Source organism: Balearica regulorum, chromosome 3, assembly GCF_011004875.1.
Source record: "Balearica regulorum gibbericeps isolate bBalReg1 chromosome 3, bBalReg1.pri, whole genome shotgun sequence".
NCBI lineage: Eukaryota > Metazoa > Chordata > Aves > Gruiformes > Gruidae > Balearica > Balearica regulorum.
Window position 1 is genome coordinate 2,179,743 of NC_046186.1, and position 15,526 is coordinate 2,195,268.

At 52.3% G+C, this 15,526-nt stretch overlaps 1 protein-coding gene across 1 annotated transcript in view; it reads right to left on the reverse strand.

Annotated features, from left to right (window-relative positions):
• Window positions 1–10,505: 10,505 nt before the first annotated feature.
• ELP3 (elongator acetyltransferase complex subunit 3) overlaps window positions 10,506–15,526 on the reverse strand; it is an 89,118-nt gene continuing 84,097 nt past the window's right edge. Inside the window, exon 15 of the mRNA XM_075750327.1 lies at window positions 10,506–12,465. Within this exon, the coding sequence (XP_075606442.1) occupies window positions 12,389–12,465 (77 nt within the window). The 3' untranslated portion in view covers window positions 10,506–12,388. The remainder of the gene's footprint in view (window positions 12,466–15,526) is intronic.

A 15,526-nucleotide genomic window follows, 5' to 3' on the forward strand; every position in this document is an offset into this window, starting at 1 on the left:
GCTCCTGGGGGCGACGGCAGTGCTGCTGTTTTCCTTTCTCACCGTAAAACGCTGAACCCTAAACGTTGCTGCCCATCACTCCCGGCATGGTAAAGCAGCTGGGTCTTGGTGGAAACCGCTGCTTTGGTGGCTGGAGGAAGACGTTTGCCAGCGATAGCTGCTGACGTGACTTCGCGTTTTTGGGAAGAGAACGGGGCACCAGGGCTGCGAGTGGGTGTCTCGGCTCGGCACCTGGCTCACGGGGCTTTGACACTGTTTGTTTTTCCCTAGGGCAGGCAGTGGTGTCTAAGGATGCGCTGCTCTGTTTTTTTTTAAAATCTACGGTCATAATTTCTCTTGAAGAAAAGAAAACGGAGAGAAGTGCGGATCTGTGATTCAGCCTTGTGTTTCAAACGAACAGATAGTGGGGGTGAGGCTTTGTTCTGCTGGGAAAACTCTGTGAGTTTGCTGGGTTTTTTTTTTTTTCTTCTCTTGAGCCTCGTGCATCACCGTGGTTTGTTAGAATCACCTCTAAATGCTGGAGTTGTCCATTGAGGCAGGCAGCTAAATTCATTGCTTTGGATTAAGAAAGCTTCAGACTATTTTTTTTTCTTTCTGTGGGACAAATAACATCACTCACAGATATGCAAGATAGCTAGGGGCTGAATTTATCCAGGGAAGAATTAAAAACTTGCTACCGTCTCCAGTCAGGATCAAGTCAGTCAATACTATTCTATTTTTCTCTAAAATTAAGCATTGCCTCCAAAGCATTCATTTGCAGAATCCTCCATTAATCATAAATCCCAGCACATCTCGCCAGACAGCAGAAGCAGAAGGTCTTTTTTTCCCCGATGTCTGTTAAATACATCATTGTAGCCGATAGTCTTACAGCTGCTGGGAAGCAAGGGGTTTTTTTGGAACTAAATAAATTCACAGGTCTGTTAATCACAAAGACTAATGAAGGCGCTCCTGGACGCCTGTCGCTGAGCAGTTATCTGCAGGCAACCAACATGCAGATGGGGTGGCTGGAGGTGGAGATCATTCCAAGGCGGGGGGACACAGGAGCTGCTTGGATTAAGTGTTTCATCTCAGCAGGGGCTCGGGACGAGATAAGGAAAGCAGATTTGTCGACTTGTTCCGGTGCAGCGGTTGGCTTCGGTGAAAGCTACAGGCCACGGCGTCCGTGATCCCGATTCATCATCTAGAAACGTTCCCTTTGCGAAGGGTTCAGAGAGAGAATTTAATTTCTTCACGGCTGGAGAGGTAAGGAGGAAGTTATTGACTTGTGTGGGTGCAGAAGTGAACCAGGCGTCACTCGTGGACTAACGGCATCTAAAGAAATATTTTTGCAGAATAAAAAAGGGGGAAACCTGCAGCTTAACCCATTGGAGATGGATCCGGACTATTTCCTAATTAAAACCTTTAGCACTGGGGCGCTCAGTTCACATTGTTCCTCCTCTCTCATCCTAAACTTTGAACACGTTGCTCCTTTGTTCCGTTAAATAGCTGCTGCCTTCCTCCACCAAAGGAGGCAGAAACCACTAACGCTGTATTTGCATTCTGTTTGCAAAGCATGAGCCAGGTACTCTCGCCGGCAAAATGTAAAGACACCTACGTGCCGCGGCTGACGTTGCGCAGGAACATCATGGAGAGGATTTGAAAAGGTAATGAGCTCGTGCGGTTCAATCTGTCAGTCCCTGTTGTTCTTGCACAATTCTTTGTACACTCTTAATTGATTTTGCTGAGGCTTTTTGAAGTTGGAAGCAGTGGTGTGCTCCCTTTTAAGCTTACTTAGCTTTCCTTTAGTCGCAAAGAGCTGCAGGATCAGAGAATTTAGATGAAATTGGTTTTAAATGGAAACAATGTGCAGTCTGCTGGCATTATTCACACCTCCTCGCAGTGCTCCTGCTCAGCGACAGCCTTACGCTCGCTCCCTCGTCAAAGGGCTGTTTGCAGAATAGCCTGCAGCGCAGAGCGGCCGGGTTTCCCTGGAAAACGGGCAAGAGGGAATTTGAAAGCCAGTCCCGTCCCATGCTGGTGAGCACACAGAGGCGTAAAACCCAAAAGCCATCAACGCCTGTCCTCTTGCAGCTTCCCCAGAAAGTTTGGGGTTTGAGTTGTTGACAAAGTGTTGTTTTGTTTTTTTTAAAGAGGATTTGTGGAGGTCTTCCAAGCTGCACTGAGCTGTGATGTGGGTCCCAGCCACATAGATGGGGGATGGAGAGCAGCCCTGAGGAGAAGGACTTGGGCTGTTGGGGCTCAACACGAGCCGGCAATGTGCGCTGGCAGCCCAGAAAGCCACCCGTGTCCTGGGCTGCGTGTCCAGCAGCGTGAGCAGCAGGTCGAGGGAGGGGATTCTGCCCCTCTGCTCCGCTCGGCTGAGACCCCCCTGCAGTGCTGCGTCCAGCTCGGGGGTCCCCAGCACAAGAAGGACATGGAGCTGTTGGAGCCAGGCCAGAGGAGGCCACGGAGATGCTGCGAGGGCTGGAGCACCTCTGCTCTGGAGACCTCAGGCTGAGAGAGTTGGGCTGGTTCAGCCTGGAGAAGAGAAGGCTGCGGGGAGACCTTGGAGCCCCTTCCAGTCCCTGCAGGGGCTCCAGGAAAGCTGGAGAGGGGCTGGTGCCAAGGGCAGGGAGGGACAGGCCAAGGGGAATGGCCTGAAGCTGCAGGAGGGGAGATGGAGATGGGATGGGAGGCAGCAATCCTTCCCTGGGAGGGTGCTGAGGCCCTGGCCCAGGGTGCCCAGAGAAGCTCTGGCTGCCCCTGGCTCCCTGGCAGTGGTCAAGGCCAGGTTGGATGGGGCTTTGGGCAACCTGGGCTAGTGGAGGGTGTCCCTGCCCATGGCAGGGGTGGCACTGGATGGGCTGGGAGGTCCCTGCCCACCCAAACCAGTTGGGGATTCTATAGTGAGGGATGCAGCCACCCACGGACCCTGTGTCGGGATCAAGACCCTGCTGCCATTGCCCTGCTACCTCCAGCTCCCCTAATCCTAGCAAACCCGGCTCCCAGGCAGAACAAAGGCCTCAAGGTTTACTTAAACTATACTAATGGGGAAGGAATTTCTAGAACCGTTCTGATACCATGCAATGACGCTGGAGTTTGAAAATACATACATTTAAGGCTGAAACGGTGTACGTGTCAGGCTTGGACCTAGATCTAGTGCCCGAGAACCACCAGGTACTCCTGACAACTGCTCGTAGACATGGCCAGAGCAAAGCTTGTATTTAATTTTTATCATGATTTCCAGCTGGATTTAGACTAAAACTAGATCTGCATCGATTCTGGAAAGAAGCGTCAATGAAACCAGAGGAATTTGTACACATTGACTTAAGAGTTTTATTTTTTTGAAGCTTTTCCCTTAAACCAGCACCAACTTCTGCTGGAAAATGACTGTGCTGAATGAATTTAGCTGTCACTTTGTGACTGAGGAGTCTCAGCCTTTGCTTACATGAAAGCCTGAGACTAAACCCACCACATTTGGTTCTTCCCCACAATTATAAACAAACTGAAGGGGGGGGCGGGGGGAGGAAAAAAACCCAACATAAAACCAAATGTGTTCCTGCAAGTGTTTAAAACCAGCACGGCGGCTCTGTAAGCCAGTGCAGGGGCTGGTGGCCTTCGAAGGGGACTTTGGGCATGAAATCCCACGGCCACCTGCGGCCCTGCGCCAGCCGGCTGAGACGGGGAAGGGACAAAAGGGGAAGCGGGCAGCGATGTCGAGAAATTGATGCCAAACCCCTTCTTTCCCATTTGGAAAAGGATTCGCGATGAGCCCAAAGATTTTGTGCTGCTGTTTACCCAAGGCCTGAGCAGTGCCGTTTCACCTCGACTTTGTTTTTCCAAACCACCAACTCCTTATTCTTATTAAACAAAGCTGATGAGCACATCCAGATCGTGACTGCTGTATTTTTTAAAATCAAGCTCTTTTTCTAGCTCCTGCTTCTCTTGATTTAATTTTCTCCTTTTCTAACAGATTCGCCGCAGATTCCCCGAGTCCCTGGCGTGACTGCTTATTGCACTGAAGGCAGGAGGCAGCCCCTGCTGCTGCCGCACGAAGGATGCGAGTGAAGAAGAAAAACAAAATCCGTGTTGGCAAAAGGGGAGCGATCCTTGAGAGCAGGTCAGACCCCCGCCACCCTGTGCAGCTGGCAATACCTGGCCTCACCAGAGAGGCTGCCCAGTGTCATTAAGTAGTTCTGGGTTACTTACTTTTGGTTTTTTTAAATCTATCTCTTTTTTGCATTTTTTTTTTTTTCCCCAGCTCACTTTCTTTATAATGAATAGAGCTGGTGGGGTCTCGGGAAGCAACGGAGGTAACCGTGGCTTAGTTTGCAGCCGGGTGCAGGACATGCCGAACCTAGGATCCGTAAACAGATACTCTTTTATTTTCCCCAAACTGAGCAGCACCTATTCTGCTAAATTCATCCCTTCCAAATGTAGAATGGTCTACTGGATGTAAACATTGCCCTTAACATTAATGTCAGCAGAGCAGCTGAGCCGCTCACACCCTACTTTACCACGTTTATCTCGGTGTTGGTGTCCTCTTGTTTTACGGCTCAGTTCGGTGATGCTTCACCTTGGCCATCTTAGGCTAGAACACCGCGAGTTTTTGGAGGTATCTCCCAGCTGCTCTTCATTTTCCAGCTTCCTGCCGCTGTTAGGCTGCAGTCAGACATCCTTCTCCTGGAGCCAGCTCTTCTAACTTGTAGGATTTACCGTGCGGAGTCGTTCAGCACCGCGCTCTGCCAAAAGCCACGGGCACGTCAGATCCCGCGGCTCCCAGCAACGGCTTCTTTTTACCTGAAGAAGTCGTTGAATCACTGTGTTCACCCAGTTCATCTTGCCTGAGCAGGGTTGTGCATTCACTGACGTAGCCTGCAAGCTACAGGCAGCGAGGACAGGTATTGCTCCAGGATGACCAACAGGCAGCTGTGGTCGGCAAGGCAAGCAGCTGAAGGTACCCACGAGCCCGTTTTTGTTGGGGATGCGGGACAGGGGTTATGCAGGTGCTGGCAGATCTGGGTTTTTTTTTTTTGCTGCAGAGCTATACAAGTAGGTGATGCCCATCAGGTCCTCCAAGCTCAGGCTGAGCACCAAAGCTGAGGGAACAGCGGGGCCCAGATGTGCCTGAAAGGTGTAGGTATAGAACCATAGAATTGTTTAGGTTGGAAAAGACCCTTAAGATCATCGAGTCCAACCATTAACCTCACCCTGCCAAGCCCACCACTAAACCATGTCCCTAAGCACCACATCTCCACGTCTTTTCAATCCCTCCAGGGATGGGAACTCCACCACTTCCCTGGGCAGCCTGTCCCAGGGCTTGACAACCCTCTGGGGGAAGACATTTTTCCTAATCTCCAATCTAAACCTCCCCTGGCACAACTTGAGGCCATTTCCTTGTGTCTCTGCTTCTCTCCATGCCGCTAATTAAGAGATTGCTTGCTGCCAGGGCAGAAGGCAGGGAGTGGCAGAATGCAGAACCGCCCACTGTAGGAGAAGATCAGGTTCGAGAATATCTAAGGAACCTGAAGGTGCACAAGTCCATGGGACCTGATGAGTTGCATCCATGGGTCTTGAGGGAACTGGCGGATGAAGTGGCCAGGCCACTCGCCATCATATTTGAGAAGTCCTGGCAGTCTGGCGAAGTTCCTGCTGACTGGACGAGGGGGGACCATAACCCCCATTTTTAAGAAGGGTAAAAAGGAAGACCGAGGGAACTACAGGCCGGTCAGTCTCACCTCTGTGCCTGGCAAAATTATGGAGCAGACCCTCCTGGAGACTATGCTCAGGCACATGGAAAAGGAGGTGATTGGTGACAGCCAACACGGCTTCACTAAGGGCAAATCGTGCCTGACAAACTTGGTGGCCTTCTACGATGGGGTTACAGCGTTGGTGGATAAGGGAAGGGCAACTGACGTCATCTACCTGGGCATGCAAAGCATCTGACACTGTCCTGCACAACATCCTTGTCTCTAAATTGGAGAGACATGGACTTGATGGATGGACCACTCGGTGGATAAGGAATTGGCTGGATGGTCACACTCAAAGAGTTGTGGTCAACGGCTCAATGTCCAAGTGGAGACCAGTGAGGAGTGGCATTCCTCAGGGGTCAGTACTGGGACTGGTACTGTTTAACATCTTTGTCAGTGACATGGACAGCGGGATTGAGTGCACCCTCAGCAAGTTTGGCAACGACACCAAGCTGTGTGGTGGGTCGACACGCTGGAGGGAAGGGATGCCATCCAGAGGGACCGGGACAGGCTGGAGAGGTGGGACTGTGTGAACCACATGAAGTTCAACCAGGCCAAGGGCAAGGTCCTGCACGTGGGTCGGGGCAACCCCAAGCACAACTCCAGGCTGGGCAGGGAATGGATGGAGAGCAGCCCTGAGGAGAAGGACTGGGGCTGTTGGGGGACGAGAAGCTCCCCATGAGCCGGCAAGGTGCGCTGGCAGCCCAGAAAGCCACCCGTGTCCTGGGCTGCGTGTCCAGCAGCGTGAGCAGCAGGTCGAGGGAGGGGATTCTGCCCCTCTGCTCCGCTCTGCTGAGACCCCCCTGCAGTGCTGTGTCCAGCTCGGGGGTCCCCAGCACAAGAAGGACACGGAGCTGGTGGAGCCAGGCCAGAGGAGGCCACGGAGATGCTGCGAGGGCTGGAGCACCTCTGCTCTGGAGACCTCAGGCTGAGAGAGTTGGGCTGGTTCAGCCTGGAGAAGAGAAGGCTGCGGGGAGACCTTGGAGCCCCTTCCAGTCCCTGCAGGGGCTCCAGGAAAGCTGGAGAGGGGCTGGTGCCAAGGGCAGGGAGGGACAGGCCAAGGGGAATGGCCTGAAGCTGCAGGAGGGGAGATGGAGATGGGATGGGAGGCAGCAATCCTTCCCTGGGAGGGTGCTGAGGCCCTGGCCCAGGGTGCCCAGAGAAGCTGTGGCTGCCCCTGGCTCCCTGGCAGTGGTCAAGGCCAGGTTGGATGGGGCTTTGGGCAACCTGGGCTAGTGGAGGGTGTCCCTGCCCATGGCAGGGGGTTGGGACTAGATGACCTTTAAGGTCCCTTCCAACCCAAACCAGTCTATGATTCTGTGAAAAGCTGGGGGGAGGCAATCCTGGGCAGCGGGCTCAGGGTTCTCTTTACCTGGGCTCTGCCTTCGTTGCAGGTGGAGCCGGTGCTGGGTGGACCCACCCGGATGCCTGCGTGACCCAGGGGAGCAGCTTTGGTCCCTCCTGCAGCTCCCAGCCGCCCCTCCGACGCAGATCTGCGATGCAGAGCGAGGCAGTGCCACATCCTCAGCGGGGTTCCTCTGCCAGCAGCTCTCCTGGGCAAAGATGGGCTTCTCCCCCCCGGCCCTGGGCAAGCAAAAACCTGCTCCGCAGCGCGAGAGGTGCGCTTAGCAGGCACTTTCCTAATCGCTCCACCACTACCAAGGCAGAAAATAATTTTGAAGCAATAAGGAAAAGGCATATAAATAGAAGCAAGAGAAATATTGAAGCTGGCAGAGCTGCTTTTCACATCAGAAAGCACAGGACTACAGCAATGAAATCACGGCGCGAGCCCCGATGCTCCTGCCCTGAGCAGGTTATTACTGCTTGAGCCGCACCTGAGCTCCCCGCCAAGCATCACCCAGGTGCCACATCTTCACCACATCCCACTGCAGGCAGAGCCATCAGCCTCCCAAAAAGTTAGAGCAGGAGTAATGCAACAGGCTAAAAATTAACGTAGACACGAGCATGACTCACCTTTTTCTTCTTTTTCAAAGTATTTTAAACTGGTCAGCTCCCATTAACGACTTGTTTTCTTCACGCCTGCTTGCTGCTTCTTCCTCATCGACTGCGAAGTTGCTGGGGACGGGCAGGGGAGCTCAGCCCTCGCTGGTGCTCTCTTGCTTGAAAGCATCAGCCTCAAACCCCTCTGCCTGGCCAAGGCTGCAATGGGTTACAGCGGGGAGGATGCAGCACGAGCGCCCGCTCCGTGGCAGCCGCCCGAATCCTCCCTCGGCACCATTTCAACCCGGAGCAAGGAAATTCGTGGCCTTCCCAGCCCCAGGTTTCATTTCCACAGGCGTGGGATCGGCCACAGCCCTTGCTCTGTTGGGTTTTTTTTTTTTTTACAGCCAAATTGTGTTTTCTTGACTTCGTTTATCTTTTGACCAGTTGCAGAAGCTCTCGTCTGCTTAATCCACCTCGTTCCCATCAGGAAGGCAGGAGGAGCTGCAGCTTGTCAATACAAATCACCTTGGGGGGGAGGGTTGGGGTCTTTTTGTGGGTTTTGGAGGAGGTTTTTTTTTTCCCATCCAGGAGGCTTCAGTATGGTCTTCCACATTCTAACAGATGCCGGGCTGGGCCAGCGAAGGCAACACTGTCCACATTTAGCCAACCTCAAACTGCAGGACGATTCCCGGCTGCACAAGACACATCTCACGGGCTGCAGCGAAGTGGAACTGCTCCTGGATTTCAAGGCCACTCTCCCTTTCGCAGTTAATTACAGGATGCTATTAGCTGGTTTCCTACACGATAGCTCTGTAAGAATGATGTACCTGTACTGAAATGGATGCCGCTTTCATGGAGGGGAAAAAAAAACCCCAAACCAAACCCTAACATAATAGCCCAAACTTTCAGCTTATTGGAAAAACCAGGTCAGAGCCAACTGGAAAATTCCTTGGCGTGGCCGAGTGGCTCCTGGGACAACATGCCTCATCTAAACTAAATTGTAACTGGCCATTTCTCTTACAGCAAGAGAAGTTTTTGGTGCTCAGCAATGCCTCCTCCTCCCTGCAGGCCTAGGCGAAGGCCCTCTGCTCATCTTCAGCCAGAAGTGTGAACTTCTAAGTGGAGGGGGAAAAAAAAAACAAACCCCACCACAAAAAACCCCCGAAGACCAAAGATTTGTCTGATTTATTTCCTGGCAAGGCTTGCAGAAGAGGTTAGCCATGAAGACTGCCAGCACCAAGACTGCGCTTCGCCAGAACACGAGACATTTGTTGGAAACCAGCATTAATGACACAGGACGCAGGCAAAGAACGCGACCACGTCCCTCGGGTACAACCCTCTTGACAAAGCGCTGCCGTCTGTACCTCCGCGCCGTCACAGCCCCTGTAGGAAACCGGCTGTGTGTCTAGCCCCATCAGGATCCCGCTGGGGTCCCCAATTTGTTATTTGGGTACCTGGGCCCATGCTGTCACCCCGTATTAATGAAGTCTAGCTCAAGAGGTGTCCACAAAGCTTCAAGCATCACCACGGGAAGGATCTGCTCAGCCCCTTTTCTCCTTGTAGTGTCTCGTTTCCTTTGTGCCCCCCCCGCCTTTTTTTTGCAGCCGAAGCTGTCTGAAATCTTACCAGACTTCGGCTTTGTTACTGTTCGTTCCCGGTGTACTTCAAACCCAAGAAAGCCTGAAACCCTTCAGAACAACTTTAGAGGGAAGTGTGGTTTTGCTTTTCCCCTCCTGGCAGCCAGACCACAGGCAGCAGAGCGCACCGCAGGAAACGATCTTGTCTGAACTTACGTCCAGGCAACCGCAGACCTCAGAAGCCACACTAAAACCCGTGGAAAATTCACACACACCTGCTAACGCCTCCCTTCCCCGGCTCTCTGTGGGCAACTGACACATACCACTAGATCTTTAAACTCGGGCAGACAGACAACGGGTGAGAAGCCGCAACTCAGGCCCTTTCCTCAAACCATCGTGTCTCCTGGGTCGTCCCCGCGACCCTCCGAGCCCATCCCAAAGCCCAGCGGCGCGTGGAGCGGCAGCAGACAGGACGTACGCCAGGAACACGCGTTGGAGGAACTCCCTGTCCCTGGCGAAAGCAATGGCTCGGAGAGAAGTACAAACCAGCTATTCATTTGGCTGCATTTATATCAAACGGGCAAATCAATACATCACACTTCAAAACAAACCCGAGCCTGTGCAGACAGGCCCGGAGAGTTTCGCAGAAGCTGAGCCAGTGCGGCATGAAATCACCCCAGAAAGAACACACAAATGGGAAGCTAAAAATAAGACACCCCCCCCCACCTCCCCCCAATTGCTTTATTTCCTGATAAAGCTGTTAGTAAACTCAAAACACATTGACCTTAAAAAAAAAACAAACCACACCAAAACCCAACAAACTTATCCGATATTTCCTAGATTTGCCGGAGGGCCATGCTTTCAGACGCATGGCAGCGGTGAGCTTTTCTGGCCAGTACCTGGAAAAAAACCTGGGCTGTCAGAGCTGAACGCGTCAGAGTGATTCATAATTATGTCAGCAGTACCAGAACAACAAATTTTACGGAAAATTTTAAGGATTCAGCACAGAAATTGCATCCCCTCTCAATGCATCCCTTTCCATCTCCTCTGCTTTTACGGTGTCAGAAGCTTAACATGCCCCATTTACCAGTGTCTTGGAGGATGAAAAAAACGGTTCAACAAATCAAGACGCAACAGTTTCCAGCTCCCTTCTGTAAATCAAACGGGGCAGGAGGCTCAAAACACACTCGAGGTTCAGGTACCAACAAGCTGGTCTGCAGTTTTCATTCCCTCCTTAAAACACAGGCCACCAACGTTTAGCTTCAAGAATAAAAACTTTATTGTCAGGTATTTCGGTTCTCCAGCAAGGGCGCGCGTTTTCCGCGCTGCCCGGGCAGCCACTGCCTTTGCCACTTGTGCGTCAGCAGACGTCAGCGCGGTTCTGGCCGCTGACCCGGCGAGTCGCCGTTCGGGAGCAGCAATAGATCACGGTGGCAGAATCGCATTTACTGCGCGGCACCGCCGCCACGAGAGCTTTGCTCCCGGAGCCGCTCCTCCTCCGAGTCAATCACGTGTGTCCGAGCGCTCGTTATTGGCGAAGTTTCCAGAAGGCTCCTGACAGCGTTATTTATTAGAGCAACACCTGAAATGTCAACTTCTCTACAAGCTGCTACTCCGGATTTGAACCCTATTTTTTGATTGAAATACTATGAAAAGAGGAGTGGAGGAGGTCAGAGCTCTGGCTGCTCCCTTCTGCAGTTGTTAAGTCCAGCGGGCAGCACCAGGCACGCTGCTTTGGAAAAGCCTGTATCGCTGACGTCAAAGGACACCCCACCTGCCCTGCGTGGGGGGCGGAGAGGTGAGAAAGGGGTCGAGCTCTTTCCCCATCTTTCTCACATCCCGTCTCACTCTTTGCAAAAAGAAGCTTTAATATTTCTACCGTTCCTGATAGAATTCCCAATGCCTGGAAAAGGCAACCAAGGAGAACCAGGAGGAAGATCTGAGGGGCTACAGGGCAGCCACAGCCCCACCTCCGTGCTGGGAGAGAGGGACCAAACCCTCGCTGAAGCCCTTCTCTGCCGTGGGATGGAGAGGGGAAGGGTTGGGAACAGCCAGGAGGGATCCCCCGTGGGCAGAACATGCCTGAGCAACCCAAGCACCTGCTGGGGGGGATGAGGGCAGTGCGGATGATAAGGGAGGGCCATGGGTGTTGTACAAAGGCCTCCGACGCTGCTGCCACACGGCATCCTCATGCCCAAATCAACGGGTTAAGGGCTGGAGAAGCATCTGGAAATACAGACTAACGGAAGCGGAAGTCACCAGGACGGTTACGGTGTTGGATATGCCATGTGCAAGGAGAAGCAGCAGCCTTTTCCCAGAGGTGCACAGCGACAGGCCAAGAGGGAACAGGCACGAGCCGGAACACCATGAACTCCAATCAGATATTAGGAAAAAACTTTCTCAACACATGGGTGGTCAAATATTGGAACAGGGACTAGAGCCTGAACTCTCCATCCACATCCACTGAATATCTCCACCTCTGGAGATATTTGAGCATCATCATCCTGATCTAGTTGGACCTGCTTTGAGTGGGGCTGGAGTAGAGACCTCAGAGGGCCCTTCTAACCTCAGTTACTCCATGGCTGTGTGTCCCTGGAGAGATGTGGTTTAAGTTTTAATCTCAATTCCTACTGCTAGCAAGGGAATGGCTTCCAATCCTCACGGCCTCCTACTGTGAAAGGATCAAAGGGTGGCGCTTGGGATGGACAGAAAGCAGCCAAGCCCAGCGTAAATAAAAACGCAGAAAAGGAAGTCATTCCTGTTGCACAATAATCCACACCATTTCAATGCTGAAACGTTAAAAGCCCGCTGATAGCATCATAGAAACAATGGACATTTTTAGTTCACCTACGCTTCAGTCCTCTATCGCAATGCATCAGAGCCCACCCCGGCGATCCAGCGGGTTTACGCAGGTAACGAGACACGTGAAATGTCCCCAGCCTCTCCTGGGGCAACAGGCAGGTCTCAGAACCGCTCGCCCCAGGGGAGATGCCCTAGTTGTTGCCGTGGGCTCTGGCAGAAGCAAGTCCTTCGCAGTTGGCAGGCTTTGGTCTTTAGCTTACGTCCGTCACCTTCAGCTTCTTTTCCAGGATGAACCTCGTCTCCTCTCCTGGGTTGGGGTGAGGACCTCCTGGGCCATCAGTCCAGCTTTTTCACCATGTAAGGCCCTTCCAGCTCGTAGCCGATCTTCCTGTAGTAGTTCCTTGTACCAACACCTGCGAGAAGAATGACAAAAAGGTTTAATTCAGTGCGTGACAAAAAGGTTTAATTCAGTACGATGACAAACCAGCTGGAAAAGGCAGAGCCGGGCAGGAAAGTCACTTCCATGGAGGGTCGGTGCCGAAAGGAGCTCGGCCTCTCCGAACAGTCAGCTCTGGGCCGCCCTGGCTGCCGTGCTGTGCCGGAGCGGGGGTGTTTACTCGTTAGCATCTGGACTGATTACGGTGTTTTTAAGTGGGGAAGTGCAGGAATATAGCTGTTCTATCTGCCCTGAATCATGCACTCTTTGTCCTGAGAAAGGCTGCAAGGCAGAGAGGAAACGACACAGGAACAACGGTGAAACGTGAGTCAAGACTTCAGAGCACCCCAGGTATAACAAAACCCAAAGGCAGGCTCTCGAGAGGAGGCGGCCCAGCTGCAGGCATCGTTACCAGGAACTGAAGGGCTCTAAAACCTGACAAACTGTCCAACGGCTCCTAGAAATGAGCTCAGCTCCACTTCAGATAGACAAGTGGGCTCCGCAGCCGCAATCCAATTTCCTCATTGAAAAGGATGGCTCCGAACGCCTCAGTTCTCAAACAGCCCCTTCCCTCTCCTTCCTCTCTTAACGAGACCTCGCAGCATCCGCGCGCAGGGCGAGCCCAGCCCCAGCGACCGAGGCTGCCTTGCTGCGGCAGGACAGGTCCAGCACAGCAGCCTTCCCCCTCACCTTATCTAATTACTCACAGATGCAGACATTAGTCATCAGGGGAGGGAGGAGGAATTCAGCATCACAGCATCATCGTCAGCGCAGCTGGTGGGTAGGGACAGAAGGACAGATAGGACACTGCTCTCCCTCAAGAAAAGCAGCCCCTCTTTCCTCTAATCTCATCCTTCCAGCCAGTTCCTGGAAATTGCGGTGCTTGCAAATGACTCTCCAGGAATCGGCTGCATCTCCTGTGCAGGGAGCGACCCGGTGCAGCTGGTGACCCCTTCCTGCCCACACAGCCCTGCGGCCATTTTACCCATTGCTGCTTTGACAGATTTGTTTAAAATCGCAGTAACGTATTTCCTGAATGCACATTACAATAGTTACCCAACGGCTTAAGCACCGCAGCTCCTGACAAACCTCCAGCCAACATCCCAGAGAAACATTATATTAATTTAAGGTATGGAAAGGAGACCTGGAACCCAGACCTGAGATGTCTCATGCCCCTCATTCCAGCTGAGGCTGGGAAGAGCTTGAAAAACCACAAGGAACCGCAAACTGGGGAAGACCTGAGCAAATTTACTTCCAAGCAGTGGCAAAGCACCGTCCTCAACTGAAAACATCCTGAAGGGACCCAAATTCACTCCGCTTCAGCGTGAACCTGAAGCCAAGGAAAAACTCAAGTCCACTGCACAAACGTCCGCTCCCCTCTTCCTGGTGTCTGCTCAGGAGGGTCGGGATCCTGGAATAAACTATCACCTTTATCAATATCTTGACTAAAAAACGTCCTCTGGGTTTGTTAGCTGAGATGCTGGGGTATGACATACAGATTTTGGCAGTAAAACAGCAGAGCCACCTCCTCCACGGCCCAGAACAACTTGGTTAAAAGGATTAGCGAAATCTAAAGCTGAAGAACAACCCTCTTGGAGCTAAAGGACAACTGAATAATTCAGCTGATGGTTTTAAAAACACCTTGATCAGAGTTATTTAACATTTCCCCTTTTTTCCTGAAGCCCTTGGCAAATGTGTGGATTTTAAAGAAGGCTGTTTAGGTTGCGTCGGAGCATCGTGTGCATTAATCTCAGAGCTATTAAGTGGCGCTAGTTAAGCGCCAGCTCTTCCTCGTTTGAGGGCAATGGGTTCAAGCCATTAACAAGAATGATGATGCAGTTGGCCGGCCCCGTGCCCCAGGGGTCCCAACGCTGTGCCGCTTTGCGAAGCATCTCAGTCGTCATCTCAGCCCTGCTCGTAGCAGGAACTTCTCGCACAAAATTAGTGTCCTTCAACAGGAAAGTCTTCCGTGAAGAGGAGGCAGGAGATGCCTCAAGCTGAAGGGTGCAGGTGAAGACACAGCATGGTTTCCCTGCTGCCCAGCCCTAACTTGGGATGTCTTGCTAGCTCCAGCGCTGCAGGAACGTTTTCAAGGCAAGAGGCTTTTGAGGGGAAAAGCTCTCGCCAAGACATCTCAAAGCTGCCATTGGGTTTGTGTCCAGAAGCGTGAAAGCCAAGCGTCCAGGATTACGTCCCCTGGGCCATCAGCCTGTAACATGACGTTGCTGCGCAGCGGGATGGTGGCAGGCTGCCCAGGCACGGGGCGATATCTGCACGTGGAAGCAGGAGAAAACAGGCAGGTGTGGAGGCACCAGCCAGGGACAAGGACTTCTTGCCATCTCACCTGGCGTAACAGGAGTGGATCAGTAGATGGAAGCACTTGGTGCTCAAGCCCATACCTCTGTATTATATTGGACGGGCGGGTGACTTCAGACCGGATTTTTGGTACTCTGGACCGCGTGTCCCCACCACACGCTTGGTTTGAAGTTGGCCGAAGAGCCATTCATTCAGACCCCTCTGCACCCTCAGCTTAGCTCCTCTGCATCTGGAGCAAAGCTCATGGTTTAGTTTCCTGTGAAAGGAACCGCGCTTGAAACGCACCAAAGCCTCCCCGTGAGCCAAACTGATGCACAAGTGAGGATGAGGATGGGATTCACTTCAGCTGCTCTGAACCTAAAGGCTAACAAACCCAGCCTACAATATTCACTAGAATGCCATTAATAGGAAGGTATCTCCTCGTGGTCAGAGTGTATCAGGGAAATCAGAACGAGAACAGAGAAAGGGTGTTTTGAATCAGCATGGCACAACTGGAAGAGAAATGGGGTGACAGCCAGAAACCATCCATGGCCATCTTCATCCACAAGAGAAATGCAGCACAGCAAGCACTGCTAAGTGGAATAAAAGATCTGTGGGACACCAGTAACTGCCGATAAATCACACAGAAGGAATCCATCTTCACAGACATCTCCATTGTGAAATGATCTCAACCTTGTCTGAATGCAAAGTCCAAAAAACCACAGACTTGCAGGACAATACTG